The sequence below is a fragment of the Microcaecilia unicolor genome, chromosome 4 (assembly GCF_901765095.1).
Source record: "Microcaecilia unicolor chromosome 4, aMicUni1.1, whole genome shotgun sequence".
NCBI classification, from domain to species: Eukaryota; Metazoa; Chordata; class Amphibia; order Gymnophiona; family Siphonopidae; genus Microcaecilia; species Microcaecilia unicolor.
In genome coordinates, this window is record NC_044034.1 from 248341834 (window position 1) to 248365351 (window position 23518).

The following is a 23518-nucleotide window of genomic DNA, read 5'->3' on the forward strand; positions in this document are numbered from 1 at the left end:
TTAAGGGCGTTCATGGCATTAATGTCTCCAACCTCAAGGGCGGCCCACGAAGAAGCCGTCCGAGCCGCGTGGCCGGCCAAGATGGCGGAGGCGAGGAGCGGGGGATGGGCGTTTATGGCGGGAAAAAACCGCCACGCCGGAGGAACGACCGGGACATTCATCGGTCACTAAACTGTCACCCATCAAGGGCGAATCAGGTTGTAAAACCCCCGCATCCCCTCTAGAAGCGCTCCAGCGATCCGGGGAGCGACCCTTTGCGCCCTCGCCCTCCGACGCCATATGCCACGAGGAGAAGAATCGGGGAACCCCTGCCCGCTATAAAAAGGTAAAATTACCTGCTTGCCGCTCCGAGCTGTAACGAACTGGTGTCCCAGTGAGTAGCTGCAATGAACGTTTAAAGAAACGTCGAATTAAACGCCATTAAAGACGTTTAAAAATATTTTTTTTTTTTTTTTTTTTTTAAACGGAGCCAGCGGGAGGGGGGGAGAAAAGGAGGGACCTGGCACCACCAGGTTTGCACTTGCTCAAAAGAGCCCTCAACCCCAGGCCTCAACAAAACCTAAGGATTAGGCTTGGAGGCCTAGCCAGAGCTGCTGCTGTGTGTGACCACCACCTGCTGAGATAGAGAACATACTGAGGAGTTTCCGGCAGCACATGACCACATATAGGGAGGCAAAAGTTTGCTCTCTATCTCCACCTGCTGGTAGATGGACACAACCCACCAGTCTATGGATTGATCAGCTTGATGATATGGAATGGCAAATACAAACTGGAAAATTGCAACATGGAACATAGGGGGCCAAAATCACCCAATCAAAAGAAAAAAGGTTCATAAACACTTGAGGAACCAGAACGTAGATATTTCTGTACTACAAGAGGTGTGGTTAACACTGACCTGAGAGACAAGTTAAAAGTGGACCATGGGGTCAAGTATGTTACTCCTCTTGTGGATCCAAGCATAAAAGAGTAGCAATATTAATTAGGGGACATATCCCTTTAGTGGTAACAGCAAACAGAGGAGATGACCTGGGGAGGATGGTTTGGATAACAAGAAAGGTGGACATGGGAGCAGACAATTATTAAAATCTGTATGCCCTAAATGGGCCCAAAGGTGGTTTATTTTCATCAGTCTTGAAGAAGATAGCATGCTGTATGCTTTTCAGCCCTTTTTATGAAGAATTGTTAGCCCTTGGCGATCGTGTCTTTTTAAAGATTGTGATTTGTTATCTTGGTTCATATACAATATCATTATATATTAACATTCAAATTATTCTTAAAGACTCCTGAAGCAGGCAGTATTGCTGAAACATGGTGCCGTGTCGAGTCTCTTATAAAGATTCCTGTTATACCTACATCAGTCTTCTGGTCTCTTTGGAAGTGTCGTGTTGGCTACACTACTCTTTTTGTTGGTTTTATATCTGTAGTGTTTTACAGCCCTCCACCTTTGTGGATTACCTTTGTTTGCTAGATAAAACCAGTGAGAACATGAAGTCTTAATATGTAAAGAGAGAACAAAACAGAAAATAAAAATAAAGTACTTTATTAAAAGGCAAGAATTTGAGGATTGCTACTACAGAATATTTCATTATGAGCTCAGGCACTTGTCCATTTCAACAGTGCAATAATTACCAAATTTGGAGACCCTTCGTATTCCCATCTCAAAACTATAAAACAGCAGAAACATAATTCAATATTTATTAGAAATTATTCACATTTTAAGAGCATGACAATTTACCACCATCCTTGAAAACAGACCTGTAGTGCCCCCTCCTCATCCCCACTGGTTCAGATACATCATGGATATACTTTTCGGCCAAGCTGTCTCTGACAGTTTAATCAGACTTTAGATGCATTCGTATTCTTCCCATAGTTGGCTCTCTTTGTAAATAGTTCAGTAGCCTTTCCTCCCCCTGAATCTTGACCGGGTATCCAGCTAAAAATGCAAACATCACTATATCAGCATTTCAGGCACTTGCAATATTATGAGTGTTAAAGTCAAGAAGCAATAACAAATCTTCCCTTACCCTAACTACCCACAATGACCTTCATACTGCTTGGGTCATAGAAAAAACACCCCAAAACAACAAAGTTCTATACTTGTATACTTATGGTTTGATCAGTGAAGGAGCAGCGGTCTCAAACAATCTCTGCTAACTCCAACTATGTCATTTTCATTATGAATCTTTATAATGCAAGTTCTTCTGTGGCTAGATCATAAATTACTGGTGTGACCGTTACTTCCTTTTCATCCTGCAAGACAAGTCCACCCGAATGAGTTGTATCCCTTTCTTACCAGCATATGGAGATAGAGAGATGGAATTTTTTCCAGTGACATCACCAGTATATAAGCACCAGTATTTCTCTACCTACAGCAGATGGTAGCTTTGTCCAGTCTGATGCAGCAGGTCCCTTCCTTGGGCCCCTCTCCACAGGTCATGATCCGTGCCTCCCTGTGGTAGAGTCCTTGAGCCATATGCACCTGAGATTCAGACCACACTCCTTACCCTAGTTGACCTAGGATAGGCTGACACGTCTAACTTCAGGATAGCTAGGTGTGGCTCTGTAAACTGGGGAAAAGCTGGGTGCTTTTGAAGGCTCCTCCAAAGCAGCCCTATTTTCTCCTGGCCCATGCATTTTATTGGGAATGGCAGTCCGTGTTGCCATATACCACCAGTATTCATAGCAGTGCAGGGACTTGAATGTGATGTGACGATGGGATGGATCTATCAGTGACACGAGCTGACTTTTTTGTTATTTATTATATACTGACTGGAAGCTTGAAAACTATCAAGAGTGGTATGCATCCAGATGCAGTAGGTATTTTCTGTCCCTGGAGGACTCACAATCTAAGTCTATACCTGAAGCAATGGAGGGTTAAGTGACTTGCCCAATATCAAAAGGAGCTTTTGAGCCTGCTGCTCTAAGTATTAGGCTACTCCTCCACTCCAGCCTGGCTCAGTTAGGCTAATCTGTCTTTAGCAGGCCACCCAGACTGCCCATGCTGGGGACTCCCAGGGGCCCTGCACGAAGAGGTAGCAACTAGGGGAGCCAACATCTCAGGGAGGCCCGGGTTGATTCCATCCAGAAGGACCCCAAGGAGGAAAAGAATGAGGATTTTTTGTTGGAGGGATGCTCTCTGATTTCAGAGGATACGTCCCCAGCCAAGGATGAAGTCACCCATAGTCAAATTGTTCAGGAGAAAAGAGCTCTCCCATTACTGAAGTTACCTATATTATTCATGGGGAAAGTGGTTCCTTTGGGTCTCAGAGCACAGTTCACTTGAGCCCAGGCAACATCCTGCACAGAGGTCAAAGAGGTCTCACCTGAAGGTATCTGCAAGGTGGTGACTTGATCATTGTTGCATTCTTTCCTAAAGCATAACAGAACTGATGTTCTGGCTAAAGGCGATTCAGGGGGCCTCGTCTTTCCCTGTTTGATGACATATTGTTTTTGTACATCCCATTTGTGTGGATGGGACTAGCAGAATGAAAGTGAAGGTGAAATTATTCATACCTGTTAATTTTTTCTTTGAATCCAGGTCCCACCCAAGAAGACTACTGCAGGTGGGATTTTGTTCATTGGGGTACTGTTTGAGCTTAGCCTGTCCATTCTCCCTAATTTGTGGGCAGATGATCAAAAGCTCTGCACTGTTCCAAACAGCGCTCTAAAAATAGCGCTGGAAAAGCGTGGAGCTTTTATCACACCCATGATCAGAGATAATTGCATGCAAATTTAAGCACACAATTCTCTCTGATCATGGGGTAGAAGAGCGGGAGGATTATGCCTGAGCGCATCCTCCTGCTGACAGGTCTGGGTTGTCAAAAGCCCAGACCTGTCAAACACGGGGGCTGGAGGTCCATGGGACCACCAGACCCCAACTACCCCTGCCCCAAGCCAGGTGAAATGGGAGCTGGAGGTCCGCCAGACCTCCAGTCCCCCGACACAGGTTCAGGGGGCTGGGCGTCTGATCATTGGCCCATTGGTTCCTTCGCAACAATTCCAATTTGATACATTAATGTTAAATGCTGCTGGGATTGATGGGGTTCTAATCTGGTGGGTAGCAAGGTGGGTCTACTTTGATTTCCAGGCTGCATAGGCTGGAAATCATATGGACTAATCTAGCTGCAGGATTCAAGAAAAGAAAATTAACAGGTATGAATAATTTCACCATTCATTTTCGTGTTACAATGAAAAACTACATCTTTCAAGTTTCTCTTATTGAGGTTTAGGGTTTAATTGCCCAAAATAACTATCCATTCTATTATTATTATATTTTTTTATTGATGGTTAGCAAATGATATCTGTCATAGTGCCTACAGGAATAAAATGAACCTTGCTGTAGAAAGTGCTTGCTAATGCTGTTAGCACATGATAACCCCTAGTAAGCATTCCCACCCTCTCCACACACACACTCCAGTGGGAAAAAATGAATTTCCCCCCGTTTACTAAGCCGTGCTAGCAGCTGCCAAGCGCTAATGCTGACGCAGCCCATTCACTTTGAATGGGTTGTGTCGGCATTGCCACACGGCTTAGTGCTTGCTAATGCTGTTAGCACGTGCTAACCCCTGGTAAGCATTCCCACCCCCTCCACACACACACACCCTCCAGTGGGAAAAAATTAATTTCCCCCTGTTTACTAAGCTGTGCTAGCAGCTGCCAAGCGCTAATGCTGATGCAGCCCATTCACTTTGAATGGGTTGTGTCGGCATTGCCACATGGCATAGTAAACAGGGGGGTTAGTAACTTAGGCTCATTGTACCACATGCCCTATGTGTTCTACCTTTCCTTAAACCCCATGCTGTCTATTAAGACGTTTTTATTGCGTATGTGTTGACAAGTTAATTAGCATACTATACCATACTACATATTGTTTGAATATTTTTACTGTTGATTGGGTGTTACTTATGTTCAACTTATTCTTGTTGTACACTATCTTGGGTGAATTAATAAAAAAGCAGTATATAAATCCTAATTAATAAATAAAAAGATTTTGAAACACTTTTTGTTTCAAAGGGAGATCTGGGAGAAGAGATCTCTAAGTGAACATTATTTTGCTCTGTGTTTTGGTGACAAAGATAGGGATGAGAGAAAAATTCTACCTTTACTGATAAAAGCAGTTTGAATTTTAAAAAGCATACGTTATTTATTAACTAGTTTATTTTTCAACGTTTTTATTGATGACTTCACAACCACACATACATCTGTATATCCAGCTGTACAAAATGATGGCTTCACCAAGTCTTATACATCGTCAACATAATGAAAGTTATCATATTTTTCATTTCCCCCCCTCCTATACCCTCCATTATACAACATCATTTTATCCAGGACTCCAAGTACAACAACAAAACTATACGTTTCACAGGAAAAACATTGCATGCGAGAGACCCCTCCCATCTTGTTTTCCTCCCCACCTTATTATCTCGCCTTCCCCATCAACTTTCAACAATGTTTATTAACATTCCAGAACGATAGCCATAACCTAACACAAAACAATATAATTTGTGCATCATAATATGCCTCATTAAACAGAACAATCCCTATTTCCCCCTTTCCCCTCCTCTACCCTCTCTCCTGAGAAGTATTCTTGTTCATTGCATTACACGCTTATCTGCTCTTTCCCCATCGCTTCCCCAGGTAGCCTGGTTTCTTATGACCCCCCCTAGGCAATCGACGGCAACACAGCAGATTCTGTCCCTTATCTCTATCCCTATCCCTCTCCCACCCCCCTTCGCTGATTCATATTTATTAACTAGTTTAAATGGTGTAGAACCCTTTTCCCCATAGTTTTAAACTTGAACTTTCTGCCAGAGGTTGAAACTTAACTGTCACAGCCTTAAGCATTAACAGATAGCTTCTAGAAGGCGCAGCAGAACATAGCCGTACCTAGATTTTCAGAAAGCTTTTGACTAAGTCCCTCATGAGAGATTCCTGAGGACAGACGGCAATGTTGTGTTGTGGATCAGGAACTGGTTAATGGATCGAAAACAGAGGATAGAGTTAAATGACCATTTCTCTCAATAGAGGAGAGTGAAATGGAGTGCTCCAGGGATCCATACTAGGACCAGTGCCTATTTACTGCAGTTTAAAATGGCTTACCACAGGATGCGCTCACACATTCCCAAGCAGTGCATGCTAAAAAAACATTTTTTTAATTTTTGTTGGAGGGGGTGTATTTGAGGGCAGAGAGTGGGCATACCTGCGCTACTCAGTATAGCTACATTACTGCAGGGCTACTGTGGGAGCCCTTACCACCTACAAAGTGGATGTCAGTAAGTGTACACATGATTGTTAATGGCTGCATGCTAATGGCAACATTAGCGCATGGCCATTAATAAAAAAATTGGAAAATCGTCCATTTTACTGCTTTGGTAAAAATGGCCATAGTGCACAGGAAAAACTTGCACAAGGGAGCACTACGGCCACCTTTTCCGCACCTTCGTTAAAGGACTCCAAAGTTAGAAGAACAGCAGGGAGTTTAATGCAACCACCTCTACAAATTTCTGATGACCACAGGAGCAAGGTAAAACATGTTTCTGTGCAATGCCTATGGCATGCATTGCATTTCAAGTTGATTGTACAATGATCTTATTCCATTTCTGAGAACCGACAAGATACCATAGATCATAATCCAAAAGTCAGTCCAGCTCTTAAATCTACATCATGGGTCAAATCTCGTTTAAAATAAAAGGGAACAAATTTGGAAAAAAAAATAAAGAGAAAGTTCTTTAAAATTACTTACCACTGATCTTTTGCACTCAAAAAATGTAACTTGTAAAGCTTTACAGTGTCCTTCTCTCAAGCATTGTTTGGGACTTTTTCCTTCCTGTCATAAAGGAGAGAATAGGATTTGATTGGTTCACAGGACAAAAAAAAAAAAAAAAACAACTTAGCATGTTACATTTTTAACTAAAAAATGAACGTTATTAAAAAAAAAAAAAAGAATCACAAAAAGGTTCTTATACTAAACTATGTTAAGAACTAATGCCTGCTTAATGTGGAAAAAATGGCCTAATGCAAAACATGGTAAAGCATTTTGCATTATTTTTGCCCATTTGTGCGTATTAACTATGCAGTATTTATTAAAAAAAAAACTTTTGGAGGGGGCATGTCAGGGCTGAAGAATGGGCATGGAAGAGCTGTTCAGCTAGTGTGCAAGAGTACACGCTACCTGAATAATGCTGACTTCACACATTAAGGGATCCAGAGTTAATATTTTTTTGAGTGGTCACACACTAATGCTAGCATTAACAAACAGCCAGAAAATGAAATAATTGAAAAAGGACAAATTTAAAGCACCACTAGAAATGGACTTAGTGGAAAAGCCCATTTACTAGTGCAGCTTAGTAAAAAGGCAGCAAAGTAAATAAACTATTACATATATTGTTAACCAATTTATACTTGTCATCTATTTCAAAAATAAGCATATGCCATTTTTGTGAATGAAAAAAAATATATAGCATGGCTTTTGCTTTCAATTTAGTGCAGCAGCAGCATCTAACGATGACAGTGGCTCAACTGCATGATTTGTATTTACTTTGTTCAGAAACTATTGTATGTTTCATTAAAAACAGGCTATTCAATTTCCATTTAAACACCTAAAATCAGATAATGCTTCTATTAAAGGGTGTTAGTCCCAAATGACAGCACAAAACAGATTTTGGATATAAATGTGACCTTCATGAAAATAAAATTCTAAAACTTATTTTAATGTTTTAAGCAGCAAATAGTTGGACATTAAAATATATAGAGTTCAGTACTAGTGCAGAAAAATACTTAAAAACAAAAAAAATTACTATTCTGATTCACTGTTTGCACATTCAAGTAGTGAAATACATTACTGAAATACCAAGGAGGAGAAGTTATCAATGTGGGCTACCGTTAGCCTCCTGGGGGGGGGGGGGAGAGGCTTGGAAAAGGGGTTCTAGTTGGGTGGGTAGATACCACTAGACACCAGGGACTTTGTTTTTTTTTTTTGTTTTTTTTTATATTATGGTTAGGTTGGGGAGGGTGCCACTAGACACCAGGGAAACAATTTTAAGGAAGGAAGGAGGGGGGGGGGGGGGGGATCAACCAGTTCCATCCGTGGGGGTGCAAGTGGGAGCAGAAGCAGAGTCAGTTGGGCAGGTTTATTGGGGGGGGGTGCAGACTGCCAGTACCCTTTTTTTTTTTTGGGGGGGGGGGTCACCTTTACTGTCAGTGCCTAAGTTGATCGCGGCTCTGGTACTGACAGGACGGGTGCCATTTGGCAATGAGCTGTGGATTACTGCTGCAATTTTAACAAGGCAGTAATTTTACAGCTGATACCTGAAGGTGGTTATATCTTTGGGGGGCAAGCATTTGAACATATGGTGTCAATTGGTTGAATGGAAAGATGGGGGGGAAGGGTTGTTGGGAAATTGTGGTTAATAGATCTTGTTGATTACATGTTAGTTAAAAGTACAAGGGGGGGGGGGATAAAGTTAAAAGATTAATGGAGACGAGCAATATCGTACAATTTCAGTACTTGGTGTGTGTTGCTTGATTGTAAAGACATTTATATTATGCAAACACCATTTTTGAGCTTCATTAATAAAAACTGTTGAAACCAAACAAGGCAGTAATTTACATACTCATCGATTTCGGTATCCCGCGTCAATTTTTTTACATGAACCGCACATGCAGTGAGTGGCTCTAACGTGCTGATTTCTGCATTGGCCCCTAAGTTTATACACGAGGCAATGCAGGGTTATGTGACTTGCCCAAGATTACAAGAAGCCATAGTAGGATTTGTACTAAGATGTGTACAGGGACATAATCTGGTCCTGTCTCCATCATATTGGTAGCATCTCCTCAACATCCCCACAGTTTTCTCTCTCAACCCCATACCCAATCGCAATTTAAAAGATCTTGTAAAGTCAAGCAAAACATAAAATGCATCCTATAACTTGTTAAAATTAAACACAAAAGAATGGGCATAAACTTTGTTAAATCTACAAGAAAAACATTTATTTGTTAACATGGAGTGTGAGAAACCAATTACTTCAAACTATGTAAAAATAATAAACCATCTACAAAACCAGAGCTCAGTTAGCCATTCTATCTTCCTCGATAGTTTTGTCCTGATGATGCACCAGTGACAGGAATTCCAAGCAGGGTCCAAAAGCCTTACCGAAGGGTCCCCTTTGTAGTACAGCTGGCATAGTAGTTTTTCATAATGCAGTTCATTTGAACATCTTTATTTTCTAAAACCCCGATGGAGGAGTACAGAGCATCAATCTTGAATGGACCCTGACGGGGATGAGCCAAGCGGACCAGCAGTCTACCACTCTTATTTGCATGCTTGTATAACTGATATTGAAAATACTGTTCAACTTTTGGGTATTGTGATGAATTAATTAATTTAAAAGTATGTTGCAACTCCAACAGCTAAGTTTTAATCTGTACATTTTGGTGGATCCCATAAAGACGTCTCAGATGTGTAACCTCCCTTTCCAACCGAAGCAGCTCCCTATCCCTCACCTTCTTTTGATGGCTAACAGACTATAATCTGTCCCCTAAGCACTGCCTTAGCAGTATCCCAATACGATTGGATTATTCACACGGGCAACATTCGCTTCCTTAAATATCTGATATTTCAGTAAAATAAAGTCTAGAAATCGTCCGTCCACATAAAGACGAACAGGGAACTTCCACTGATAGTGTCGTGGAGATGCCCCAGGGAACTCCAAGCAAGCAGATACCACAGCATGATCTGAGATTTTAATGGGACCAATCTCCGCTGCCTGTATGAATGTAAACAGGCAACGAGAAATGAAAATATAATCAATCCTGCACATGGTGGCATGCCCCTGATACAAGTGAGTATAGTAACGTTCTACCAGGTGCAAGGTGTGCCAAACATCCACCAAATCCATGAGTTCACTCAGCATTGGAATACCTAGGGAATCATGGTAGAATCCATTCACTGTCAAATGGGATCAATCTAGCCTCAGATCTCCCACTTCACTGAAGTCCCCTCCCACCAAAAAAGGAATCCCATCAAAGCTTTGAAGATTGTGAAGGATCTGCTTATAGAAGGCTTTACTGTAAGTGCTTGATGCATAACATTACAAAAGATCAGTGGTTGGCGTTCAATAGTTACATGAACCAATAAAAATCGCCCAGCATCATCATGAACAATTTTATGAGTGGCGAGCTGAATCTCTTTCTGAACTAATATAATAACCCCTGCCTTTTTGGCCCATGCCGGAGATTCAAAATAAGAACCAACTCACCGACGACAAAGCTTTTGATGTTCCCTAGCATCTAGATGAGTTTCTTGAAGGAAGGCAATGGACCCCTTCTGTTGATTTAGCGCTTGAAATATTTTCTGACGCTTAACCTGGTGAAGAAACACCTCCCACATTCCAGGTCACTATTTTGAAGGGTATTATGTGATAGCATTAGGCAAATGATAAACAAAAGTGGATAGCTACTTTAATAGAGCGATAAGGGCATCCCAGACAGTACCCCCACCGCCCCAACCAAACTATCTTGCAAATACTCCCATTGATTAGTTCAGGATTCCCTGCCCTATTCTCACCCTCCCTACCCTCACAAAAAGACCCCCACCTATCCTGTCCCGTTGTCCCTCCCCTCTCCTAAAGGGGCACCATAAGGTGAGCGACTTCCGTACCCCGACTGCAGACCCCATCCTGTAAATTTCAAGTGAAAAAGACTATTGGTTCCCAGTCACCCCCTCCCCCCAGTCAAGTAGAACAGCACAGACAGCAGAGACTCGGCCTATAAAGCTATTGAAAGAAAAAATTTACAAACACAAGAGCAAAACAGAATACACTCCACCGGTCCTCATGATCACAGCCAAAGACGTCCCCAGGCAGAATATTGAAAATCTCACGAGTCATTTGGGTGTGCTCTGCCTGTCACGTTCCAGCTGAGCCACAAAAGCTTGGGCCGCCTCAACTGTACCATAATATTGGAAAGTTCCATTGTGGTGGATCCGCAGCTTAGCTGGGTACAACAGGCTAAAACACACTTGCAACTTGTGTAAGCGGCCACAAAATGCAAGAAAACTATTTTCGTTGAAGGGAGACTTTGGTAGAATAGTCCTGAAAACACAAGATCTTATGTGCTTCACAGTCCAGGGTTTTTCCGCTTCGAACAGCTGACAAAATCGCCATCTTATGATGATAATGAAGCAGTCTGGAAATAACTATCCTGGGACGGTCCGTAAGCGATCCTTTGGGACCCAATCGACGTACATGTTATGTGCAAAGGACCAGCCGTACTTTGATGTGCAAAAATTTGCGGAACCAGGCTTCCAGAAACCCGCTTAGTTCTGCATCGCGTATCGATTCTGGCAACCCAACCAGTCTCAGATTGTTCCTACAAGAGCAATTTTCCAAGTCATCAACTTTCTCTTCCAAGGAAGCAACTGTGTAGTCACGTCCCTTGCCCCTGGGGAGGGGAAAACACTTCAGTCCTAGTGGCTGGAATAAGAGAGACAATCAGACTTAGATTTGGCGCAACCAGTAAAAATCTTTATTGGTATTTCACTAAGCCAATACAAAATAATTGTTCTCTCTGGAGCAGGTTGTCACCCGGTAGCCAGACGTACAGACTGAATAACAAAATCTGCTCAGCAAAACTCTGTTTTCATTTATATACTGTTACAAGTTTCATTTCTCCTAAATCATGTGATTTCTCCTAATCTGTGTTCATATATGGATTTTCCTGTTTCCTTCCATTACACAATATAGTAATATTCCATTATTTTTTATATGTATACAAAAATGGCAATTTCCTCTATTCTATCATCGTCTCCTGCTTGTGTTCACATGCATACTTAGTGGCCATTGGCTAATCCCTTATCAGTAAAGCATGATCCCAGCATGCAAAACCAGCAAACAAATAAGTAGTATGAAACATCTGGTGTCCTTCTCTCTGAACACATATTTCTGGTGGAACATCATGGACTTTGCAGGGTCCACAGTCTCGCTTCATCATCAAGGTTATATCCATGTGTATCTGCCATATATGGACGGCATAGCCTCATTTCCTCCTGAGTTTCTCCTTGACATGTAACATGTAGTTTCCATTTACTGATCAAGCACTCTGCTTACATGCAGCTGTAGGGAGAAACTAATTTTATGCTGATGACAGCAAATCTAGCAACTCTGAGGGCTAGCAGGGCCGTCTTACAGGCCCAGTATAGGGAGGAATATACACAACCTTATCTTGAAGACTCTTGATTTCCAATGAAGTTTCATGAGTCAAAGTTTCCACCTCCCCTACTCTCTGTTGCACTCCTGAAGGTCTTTGGTGAAAGCAGCAAATCGGTGTTCCATGCCATCCAATTTATCAAGAATTTGTTGCAACTGTGTTCCCATAGCCTGCTCCATGGCCTGGTTGATCTCTGCAACTATTTCTGATGCCCAGGCGGATCCCACTGAAGGCGAGGGAGGAGAGCACTTTTCTCCACCATCTTTAATCCTCCTCCACGTCTTTCCTGGAACCATAGGCAGTCATACAGAATCACTGCTCCCCCTAAGCAGTTCCGGTTCACCAGTGCCACTCCGCAGTCAGAACAGCAGACAGGAAGGCAGTAACAATAGGCCAATAGTATGCACGATATCAAAACATTGCTCAAGTACCACCAGGAGGCTGACGGCAGGAGGAGAGAGAGAGGGGAAAAAACCCCAACTCTCAGCCCTGCCCAAAAGCAAAACAGAACACCTTAAAAAAAAAAAAAAAAAAAAAAAGACAACCTGAGTGAAAATCTGGAACAACATCCCAAGCAAAGGGCCCTGGGGGCCACCGTCCTCACCCCCCAGCTGCCCAGGAAGTATACTCTATCCCCTGAGAAGAAGCAGCGCAAGGCCAGTGTCTGTGCAGGGCGTCCGCCGGTCGTTCCCTCTCACCAGCACCAATAAGCCCAGCTCCCAATTCACATCAACTCTTGAACTGTGTCGGCTGCCTCTGAAGCCGCTGTGCCTTTGCCGCCATTGGGATTTTTCGTCGCAGCTAGTCAGTGCCTCTCTGCCTCCACCATCCCGCAGTGATATTCTTTAGGCTGGCTGTCTCATCTCATGTTTCACTGCCTCCGTACTCCAGCCTGGGCCTCCACTTCATCCCAAAGGGGGGAGGAGAAGAACCATGAGCCTCCAACCACTGCAACTGGGACTCCCGGGCTGTAAACTGGAATGCACCTGATACCGCCGGCAAAAACTAATGGCTAGATGGAACCCAGGGCTTTGGGGAAGTATCTTGGCTGCCAAAATTTGGAGGCCACAATCGGGGCTGTCGGGAGCTTAAGTTGTAGCGGCCATCTTGGCCAACGGCTCCACAAAAGTTCTACAAAACCTTTTTTGATAGCTAGGTTATTTTTGATACACACAGGCGACATACAGGGTTTTGTTTTTCACACTGGAGTAAATTTGTCTTTCTTCTGTAATCAGCACGGATAGTACATTTGGCTTACATGTAACCAATGATTATCATAAGTATAATGGTGATTATAAATTCATTTTTGTTTTAGAATCCACTTTTAACTTCTTTATGTCTGTTTTTTTAGTATATGCTTTTTCTCTTGTAGTAATGTGTATTTTTTAAGTTCTGATGTTTATTCACTTGTGCTCTTGCGTAGCAATTATATCAGACCCCTGACACAAGCAGTGCTCTCTGCTGAAACATGGACCTGTGTTGGGTCAAGTCTGGTGCTTTGAATAAAGATTATTTGTTCTCCTTACAAAGGGTCAAGTTGTATGTCATCCTCTACTCCTTTGTAGCCTGTTCTGATCTATGTAGAAATGCAAAAAAAAAAAACCAAAAAAAGTCCACAGTTTGTGAAATCTGTACGTGTGTTGACTTTTTGTAGTGCTTTCCAATCACAAATGGATTTCAGGGTATGTTTATCTACTGTTTTTAGTGTTATTTTATGTTATTTTATATTGTAAACTGTTCTGATTTACTTTTGTAATAAGTGACGGTCTAGTAAATGAATAAACGATAAACGATTCTCCTGTTTATTCTTTGATTGGTATAGATTACTGTCAGCTAAATAAAAAGAAAAAATAATAAGAGAAAAAGTGTATGGTGATGGGCACGGTAATATAATTATTTACCTTATATGTCTACGCATCTCGGACATATACAAAAGTGTTTCCTTTGAAATTTTTTTGCCATCTAAATGAACATAACATGCACTATCAAATGTATACACCTACTAGCAACCCTCTGACCCAGAGGTCGACAGTCCTTGGGTCATACCTGGCCATAGGATGCCTTTCATCCAGTCTGTAGTGACTCCATATGTTTTCACCTGCAGCACCTCCTACTCCCACAATTAGCTGTTCCTATTTTTTTTTTTAATTGCTTCCAACCCAGAAGTCAGAGCTTCAATGATCAAAAAAAAAAAAAAAATCTGGTATCCATAAAAACACCTGATCGTGGCTGGCGGAAGGATGTGCACAAGAAAGATACAGTTGTCATGCAACGAAGCTTCTCCTCCACTCCTCTCTCATTTTGGCTGGTCACAATTTAGTGTTAGCTTCCTGTGCTGTACACAACCACACAGCTTAAGAGTTTGACCCAGTATGAAGTCCTGCTTTTTTGTGATATGTCATCAGTCCTGATTCTCTTGAGGGGGGGGGGGGGGGGAGAGGTGGGTTCTCAAGCACAAAGATGCAATCTTCTGTCTCTGTTATTTATACTTTAACCACTGTTCCCCTCTAAGCTGAGTGGGAGTCCTCCATCTACAGTCCTGCCAGTGGGGGAGGGACAGACAAGCTCTGCAGAACTCCAGGGAAACTGCCTGTCCCAACAATATTGGAGCACCACCCCCCATTGGCAGCAATGCAGCTTACAGGAAATAGTGATTGTAACCTCTGATTCTTTGCTGTATCTCTGTTTTTAAGAACATGTAAACTGTTCAGATGTCCCTGGTGATGGGCAGTATATCAAATAATAATAAACTGAATTGCCGTTTTGTTTACCCCTTCACTACTGCAACTTAAAAATAAATGTCAGGCTCAGCTGAACCATAAACTAATTTCCACAATAGCACCACTGAAAAACAAAATGCTTTGCAACTCAAAATCTGCTGACCACCAGGACAGGCAAGGCTAAGATGAGGTGGGAGAGAGAATATGTGGAGAGCTGGATGGGGCTTTCAGTACTCCAAGGAATACTCCTACTCCTTGACTGGAGTTTTGTGCTGATGGTGGTGGTGTCTCCTGGTGCAGGCAACAGACATGAACATGGCCAACTAAAAACGGTTTGCCTGCCTCTGTTTTAACTTCTCCATGTTTCTTTAGTATATATTTCCCATAGGTGATGACTGATGCCCTGATGATCTGATGACCAAAAGCAAATGTGGGTGCTAGAAGCTATTAGCACTGTGCTAGCACCTGTGTTTACTCCCACATTGATGATTGGAGCTGGTGAGTGCATGCAACAAAAGGGGCTGGAGGACCAGTGGATCTGCAGCCCCCCTACCCCCCCCCCCCCACTGCTATGGCACAGCCCCCTACAAATCCACCCCATGCAATATCTGGTGGTCCAACAGGACGCTATAGCCCCCCCCCCCTTCACCCTGGTGGCTTAGTGCCCCCCATCTCCTGTACCTTTAGGCAGGAAGAGGGAGTATCACTCCCTCCTACTGCGAGCGACACCCCGCCCAGCACATCCCATGATAAACAGGATGGGGCACGGTGCCGCCATTTTGAAGATGGCATTCTCAGAAGGAGGGAGTGCCATTTATAGAATTCCCCCCATTGTGACCTGGAACATGGCTAGATTGGGCTCCCCATTAAATAAAAAAAAAAAAGAACGGCCTGCCCTGCAGAAACAGAACACTGTTGTGGCATTATTGTAAGAGGCACATTTGAATGATTTAGAATAGTGTTTCCCAAGTCCGGTCCTGAAGTACCCCTTGCCAGTTGGGTTTTCAGGATATCCACAATGAATATGCATGAAGGATTTGCATATAATGGAGGCAGTGCATGCAAATCAAGTTCATGCATATTCATTGTAGATATCCTGAAAACCTGACTGGTGAGGGGTACTCCAGAACTGGTCTTGGGAAACAGATTTGGAGCATCAAAAAACTGAAACAGGGGAGTGGGGGAATTCACACCATTACTTTTCTTGTGCTCCTGTTTCTGGTTGAGCTGGGTTGGAATCCACAAAGTACTCCATTTGTGAAGGAGGAGGTGATCAAAGATGCTGAAGAGATGCTTGCTCTGGTGGTGGGAGAATTTTTTTGGTGTACTACTTAACTTGGTGTCCACTTATGCCCTCAGTGTGAGACGTGAGGAGTTCTTTCTGCTTAAAATAAAAGAACTCTACAGTGATTTCAATAATGTGGTAGATTCTTGTATGGGCAAGTATTTTAACATCAAGCTTTCTGGCAGTAGTGCACATCAGGGTATCTGTATCTGTGCTTTTGCTGTTGGAACACATGGGGGTTTTGCAAAACTGAACTCATAATTATAGAGCTCACCATACTCAGAATTGATATTATATTTGAAATGAAGTTTGTTTTCAATTTAGTTAGTAGCCATTTCTGAATATACCCCAGTTTCAATGGAGTTTAGGTTTGGCCCTAAAGCTGTTCTGCAAAACAGTGAGGAGGGGAGCACAGGTACAAATCAAAGTAGGGTATACACACAAAGCAGCAAATATGAGTTATCTTGTTGGGCAGACTGGATGGCCCGTGCAGGTCTTTTTCTGCCGTCATCTACTATATGTAGTGAGGAGGGGAGAAGAAGGTATAATCTCTATCCTGGGTGTGCAATATTCTCCATGGGTCAATAAGGCCAAGGTTGTTTTTAAACGATCTACGTTAGTTGCAGACTTCCACAGACGGAGAGGGCATCTGGAATGTTTGTCCAGAATATAATCCCGGACAAGATTAAAATCACCCCCCAATAATAAGGTTGTGGGAAACAAAAAAAAGCAGGATTACCTGATTTGGGGCCATAGATGTTAAGTAATATAAACTGTTATTATAATTCAGTTCTAATAAAAGCCAATGGCCCTCTGCATCTGGATGTTTGTCTACTGATAGCAACATAATTTTTTTTTTATTAGAACCACAACACCATTATACTTAAATGTAGGAGCAGAGTATGCAAGAAGCATGTAAGGATTATCATTAAGCCTTTTATTGTCAGCTTCATTAAGATGGGTTTCCTGAATTAATTCAATGTCAGCTTGATTATCTTTGAGATAAATGGAGAGGTTTTTTAAAATGTTTAATTGGGTTATTTAACCCTCTAACGTTGATGGAGATTATTTGCATGGGAAGTGTAATAAAAATATAAAAGAGTAGAGACATGGGAACAGATCTACCAGGAAGAGAGATTAAAGGAAATGTGACGACAGGAAGAAAAATACTCAGCAATGTGATTAGTGTTATGCATAGTATAGCAGTAAGTTCCATTGCACACATAGGCCATTAAAACAGCGAGAACGTACTAGAGAAAAATTACTCTGGTAAACTGTGGAAAACACAGCATGAGGTGTGGAAGCCTGAAAGATAAGGAGAGAGCGACCTCCTTCAGCTGAACAAAGTATACTTTGGGAACAAGCAGAAGAATATATAACACCAGCAAAACTAAGAGGGCTGACTATGGGGGAACACGTGATTTATACAAGGATAGTGCCCTTGAATTAAGTGTGCTTAATATGGCATACCAAATAAGTATTATTATTATACTCAAAGAGACCTACTATTTAAAGGAGGTAAATATTATCACTTAGATTATTCAAATAATTGTACCTCACCACCTTCTGATTAATTCAAAAGTGTAGCAATTTTAATAAAGCAGTACTTAGCTCCTTATTCATACATGCTATATCACATAACAAATCATGTATGCTGGAGAATATAGGTTGGTAAGATTTTCTTTGCTTGGTTCTTTTGCAAGGGTCTGCCATGAGCCTTTTAGTGCTGAGAATCATTTTTGGGTGAGAATTGTATTTGGTTTTTTCCCTGAACTGTCCTGAACTATGTTTTTTAACACCATTGTGGCATTTTGTATTATTCCCCCAAGCACTGGGTAAATGCTGTTTTTTCTACCCCTCTCATCTAAGTAAATTAGTGGGTGAAATAATTCTAATAAAAGCACTTCCTCTGCGGTATGTTTTAAATATTTTAATCATCTTTTTTTTTTTTTTTATAACTATCGGAGACAGGATGCTGGGCTTGATGGACCCTTGGTCTTTTCCCAATATGGCGGTGCTTATGTACTTATGTAACTGACACATGTGAATGTGTTAATCCTTTGTAGTAGTTTGGATAAAGTTGTTTGAATGTTAGGCACTGGCATATAAAAATGAGTGCTTCCATCCGTTGACTGTGTGCTGAGAACCTGACTGGTGTGTACTCAGGGCTGGGTTGAGAACCCCAGCTCCACAGAAAAGGTTCTCGCCCCATTCCTCAGAACACACTCAACCAGCCTGGTTTTCAGAATATCCTCAATGAATGTGCACGAGAATGATTTATATACAGAACAGTTCATGGAAATTGGTTTCATACATATTTATTGTGTATATCCTAAAAACCTAACTGGGAGCTTCCTAAGGACTAGGTTGAAAACCCCTTCTCTAAAGCATCTCCTGAAGACTGGACCTAGCAACCAAACCCAGTTTCTTCTACATGACAACACGCAGCATAGCCAGTGTGTCTAGACCACAATGATCATTTTAAAGTAATATGTCAACTGAACTTCACCTGATAAGTACAATCCAACTATGGTATACCTAAGGTCGGAAACAGTGACAGCGACATAAAAGATAATCAGTTTGAAAACTTATAAAAGAAACGTCACTACGATCGCAGCAAAACGACTTAGTATGTTTTAGCTACAACACAGCGGCTTGTACCTATTCAAAATGTTATGAAAGACTAAATCGCCAACGAACAAGCTAGTAACATGCGAAACAGAGCAGCAGACTGAGTACCTGCAAATATCAATTCATTTACAGATTTCAGGACTCCTGCAAAAACGGAAACATTAAATCGCTTTATGCATATAAACTGAACCCAGTGTTCTGAACGGCGTCTCTGTAAAATTGCTTACCTTCAACACACAGTCAGTCTCTAGTAGGCACGTCTTTAAGTCTTCTCTCACCCCAGCACAAGCAGTCTGCTCTTCTTCTTTGTCTTCATAGTACTTTGGCATTTCTTCAGTGTTACAATGGAAATATTAAAGGTCAGACGTATAGAATGTTAATTTCTCAGCCCCCTCTTAAAATCGGTAAACCGTACAACTCTTTGCCTGTTCGTTTTTCCTTTATATTTTGCAAAATCTTCGAATACAAAAAGACTAAAACAAAAAAAAGGAGGTGGGTAGAAAAAATCTATTAATCTCACTTCCAAACATAAGAAGCTTCGAAGGAAGGCGCCATGTTGTTACTTTCCCAAAAACCACCAGGCTTATTTCCAGTCGCGTTCATCTGCATCATGAGGAGTGGCGGAGAGTTCTTAAGGCTTGATTGGACAAAAAACGACTGTACGTCATTGCTTCCGGCGTCTAATGTGTGACGCAATGCTACTACGTGTTCGAAATATTGCTGGTCAGGAAGTGAAGTGAACGGAGTGAAAGTGGAGAGACGTTTAGATGCAGGTGAGAGGACGGGGCTTGGGTGGCTGTAGGGCTATAGGTAAGAGAGTGTCGAGTTCCTATAGATTGGGGTTTGGACTTTACTGGGAACGGAGGTCAGAAGTAAATTTTGGGGGTCCAGAAGTTTGGGTTAGAAAAATAAAAAACGTTGGAGGTTTGGTTCGGAATTCAAGATTCAGATAACTTTATTGGCATGATAATGTTTACGTACATTGTCAAAGTAATGTAACATTCCATCTTTGCTTACATCCTATGCTGACTATTAAAATGTTTGTTGTGTATTGTTTGAATAATTTTACTGTTTATACGATATGACAGTACTGCTGTGGTTGTCTGTTGCCTGTATTTGACGTATTCTTGTTGTACACCACCTTTAGTGAATTATTTCAAAAAGGCAGTAAATACAGAACTGCTAATGGTGCCAATCTCCAATGCGGGAGATTTAGAACCAGCCTCACCCACAGCGCATCAGCAGTAACTTCTCTTGACGTTTTAGGGAGGCCTTTCCCCTGCCACTGGAAGGGGAGACTTTCACTGGAGATTCTGGCTCTTCAGTGGAAATGCAGGAGATGATCCACTGAAAACGGGAGACTTGCAGGTCTGTAAATAAATCCAAATAAATAAATGCATTCTCTCGGTAATAAGTGATATCAGTTTGATGCCTGAGTTAGAGAGCTCTTGCTGTAACCTACTGCCTAATTCTATTGAACTGGATAGGATTTGTTGAGATTTGGGTGTCCCCGACCATATTGTCGAATCGAAAGATGGCCGCCCATCTTGTTTCGATAATACAGGTTTTCCGGCCCCTTCACGAGGACGTCCTGCGAGGACGCCCTCAGGAAAACTTGGGCGCCCCGTTCGATTATGCCCCACCACGTCTTCAAGACTGTAGTGTGAGTTTGTGCCAATCTGCATTCAATTGTTTTAAAAGAAAGTAAGGTTTGCTGTCCTGTATCAGCGTTTGACACAGTAGAGTTTGATATTTTTTTAATTCAACTTAAGCTCACTTGGCATCTTGAGTAAAGTCCTCTCATAGTTCAGTGAATTCTTCACAAGACATATTGTGAAAATGAAAGATTTTTCTCAGAGGAATGGATATCTTCCTAATTAGGTGTGAGCAAAATCCAAATGAATAAATAAAAATAATAATAAATGTTGCCGTTCTGGTTCAAGCTATTTTACCTCATTTAGATTACTGTAACAGTCTTTATCTGCCTCTCATGGGTTACATATTAAGCTTCAGGTCCTACAGAACACTGCTAAGCTTATATGTCATCTGAAAAAATTTGATAGTGCCACTCATACATTAATCTCCTTTCATTGCCCCCCCCCCCCCCATACAAGCCCATGTTTATTTTAAACTGGCCTGTACAGTCTTTAAGATATTTGATGGTTCTTGTCTAGAATATTTTCTCAGATTGATTTCTTTCCCTTTGGATCATAGAATCCTGAGGGTCAGAGATCCATATTGCTTAATTTTTTCCTCATTCGCTGGTATTCTGTATAAGAAATTTTTAGACTCTTTTCACTATCGGGCTGTTCATTTTTGGCTCTCGTTACCATTGGATCTACAAGCTTCCTCATCTTACTTCTCCTTTCACAAAGATCTGAAAATGTCTTTATAAAAATTTCTGGATCAATGACATGCTACTTTTCCTTTCTCATAGACTTATTTATAAATCTCTGGTCTATTGACATGCTGTATTGTTTACTTTTAGTCTTTTGTTACCTGCTTGGGAGTTAGCAGAATACAAGAATCATATTACATTATATTACCATTGTTGTGGCATGGTAGGGCATTGTAGAAAGGATGTACAACTCAGAATATGGATATTCAACTCTGTACGTCGCATACGGGCATCCTTTTCTCATGTATTTTAGAACAGGATTTGTTGACATACAACCTGTTCTGAAATAGAGGTCTACATGCTGGTATTCAGAAAAGAGAAACAGGAAATTCCTCCACAACAATCCAAGGAAGACACCAAAGGAGTAGAGGATGGCACACGACCTTCAGGCAGGTAGTTATGTATCAAACACCATTATTGTAGCACCAACAATAAGAGACCTCACCCGAGTCTGTGTTTTGGCAGGTGTACCTCTTAGTGCTGGATTACGGCAGCACTTTCTTTTCTAGTACTGCAGAGCTTGTTGCTTTCAGATACATCTTTTTGCTGTTCATACAGTGGGTTCCACCAAGTACAACACATTACATTATTTAATTTGCTGTTTATTAAATGGGAGGCCAGAGGGGTAAGACTGTTGGAGCACTGCATGCAAAACAATGAACGTTGTACTCGCTGCCAATATTGAGACATAAACTAGGACGCGTGGCAGGAGATTTTGCCTATTGTCAGTTGATTAATTGCATCCACAGAATGTTGTGGACCTTTGGTATGACCCAGCATGGTACATCTTGTGTTTTTAAGTAGATGCTGGTGGTTAAAAGTTAGCTGTAGCTGTGAATATGTTAAGGGTTAAAAAAATACCTCAAATTTAAAATTTGTGGAGCAGCAAAAATAATGTTTGGACTGGTGGCACTTATATATAATAACTAATTTTATTGAGGTATGACCTTTTGAGGACAAGAATCCAATGCAGTGGACTCTTGTCCCAAAAAAAAATCATGCCTCATTTACTAAGGGGTCCTTTTACTAAGGCACACTAATTAAGTCACCCATTATATTCTTATGGGCCTCATTTAACATGCGCTAATCGTTAGCGTGCCTTAGTAAAAGGACTCCTAAGAGTCAGTGTGCACATTGCATAAAATAGGTCCTGTGGTAGAATGGTCTGCTAATTGGCAGCTAAGATTTAATGCTAAGAAATGCAGGGTCATGCACATGGGTTACAAGCATCCAAGAGCATGATGCAATGTAGGGGGTGAAGTGCTTCTGTGTACAAAAGAAGAGCGGGACTTGGGGGTGATTGTGTCTGATGGCCAAACAGGTAGAAAAGGCGACGGTCAAAGCCAGAAGGATGCTTGGGTGCATAAGTAGAGGGATGACCAGCAGGAAAAAAGAGGTGATGGAACTGAAAAATGAGCTTACTGATAGAACTGAAAAATGACCTTGCGGAGCTACTGCTAGTGATATGCAATTTATCCTTAAAATCGGGCGTGGTACCGGAAGATTGGAGAGTGGCCAATGTAACGCCAATTTTTTAAAAAGGTTCCAGGGGAGATCCGGGAAATTATAGACCGGTGAGTCTGACGTCGGTGCCGGGGAAAAATGGTAGAGGCTATTATTTCTTTTTTATTTATTTATTTATTTATTTATATTTTGCAATTATATTCAAGACATACAATCTTTTCAAAACACACCAATAAGTGAAATATAATAAAAAGAAATTGTAACAAGAAGAACACAAAATTACATTTGGTGATTTTAGCCCACATTATGGGGATCCAAGATTCAAAGTTAAACCAAAGGGACTTGGCATAATAGGAAACAATTTCTGATAACATCTCAGGCTCTACATTATTTATTTTCTGCTAAGACATATGGGCTTATCTATCTACCTTCTGGGCTTTAAGAAAATCATTCAATTGTTTATCATCATAGAATATATATTTCCGATCTTTAAACATTACTAAGCATTTACATGGAAAACGAAGTTGAAAACTTGCCTGTAAAGAAAGCACTTCTGTTTTCATTTCTAGAAATTTCTTTCTGCGTTGTTGAGTCCATTTCGATATGTCAGGAAATATAGAAATTTTACCACCAAGAAAATCTACATTTGCTTTCTGAAAATAATTCTTTAACAGCATTTCTTTGTCTTGCATGAAGACAAATGTCACAAGTAGTGTTGATCTCAGTTTTATCTCTTCCCTGGATTGCTCCAGGAAAGCCGTTAAATCTTGTGTGGGCGTTTCTCCTTTCGATTGAAGCTCTTGTGAAGTTTCTGTA

General features: G+C 41.4%; 2 protein-coding genes across 3 annotated transcripts in view; one reads left to right on the forward strand and one right to left on the reverse strand.

Moving 5' to 3' along the window:
- Positions 1-1524: 1524 nt before the first annotated feature.
- Positions 1525-19432, reverse strand: LOC115468031 (cytochrome c oxidase assembly factor 5). Its single transcript, XM_030199541.1, has 4 exons — positions 19266-19432; positions 19068-19171; positions 6743-6826; positions 1525-1933 (listed from the first exon to the last, which is right to left on the reverse strand). The coding sequence occupies exons 2-4, from the start codon at positions 19167-19169 to the stop codon at positions 1892-1894; spliced, it is 228 nt and encodes a 75-aa protein (XP_030055401.1). The 5' UTR covers positions 19170-19171; positions 19266-19432; the 3' UTR covers positions 1525-1891.
- A 102-nt stretch (positions 19433-19534) lies between these two features.
- The window catches only part of UNC50 (unc-50 inner nuclear membrane RNA binding protein), a 35710-nt gene continuing 31726 nt past the window's right edge, over positions 19535-23518 (forward strand). Inside the window, exons 1-2 of one of the 2 annotated variants that reach the window (XM_030201391.1) lie at positions 19538-19613; positions 20107-20208. The gene's annotated coding sequence lies outside the window, so the exon portion shown is untranslated. Of the gene's footprint in view, positions 19614-20106; positions 20209-23518 lie in introns of both variants that reach the window. The other variant, XM_030201390.1, reaches the window with a different exon arrangement.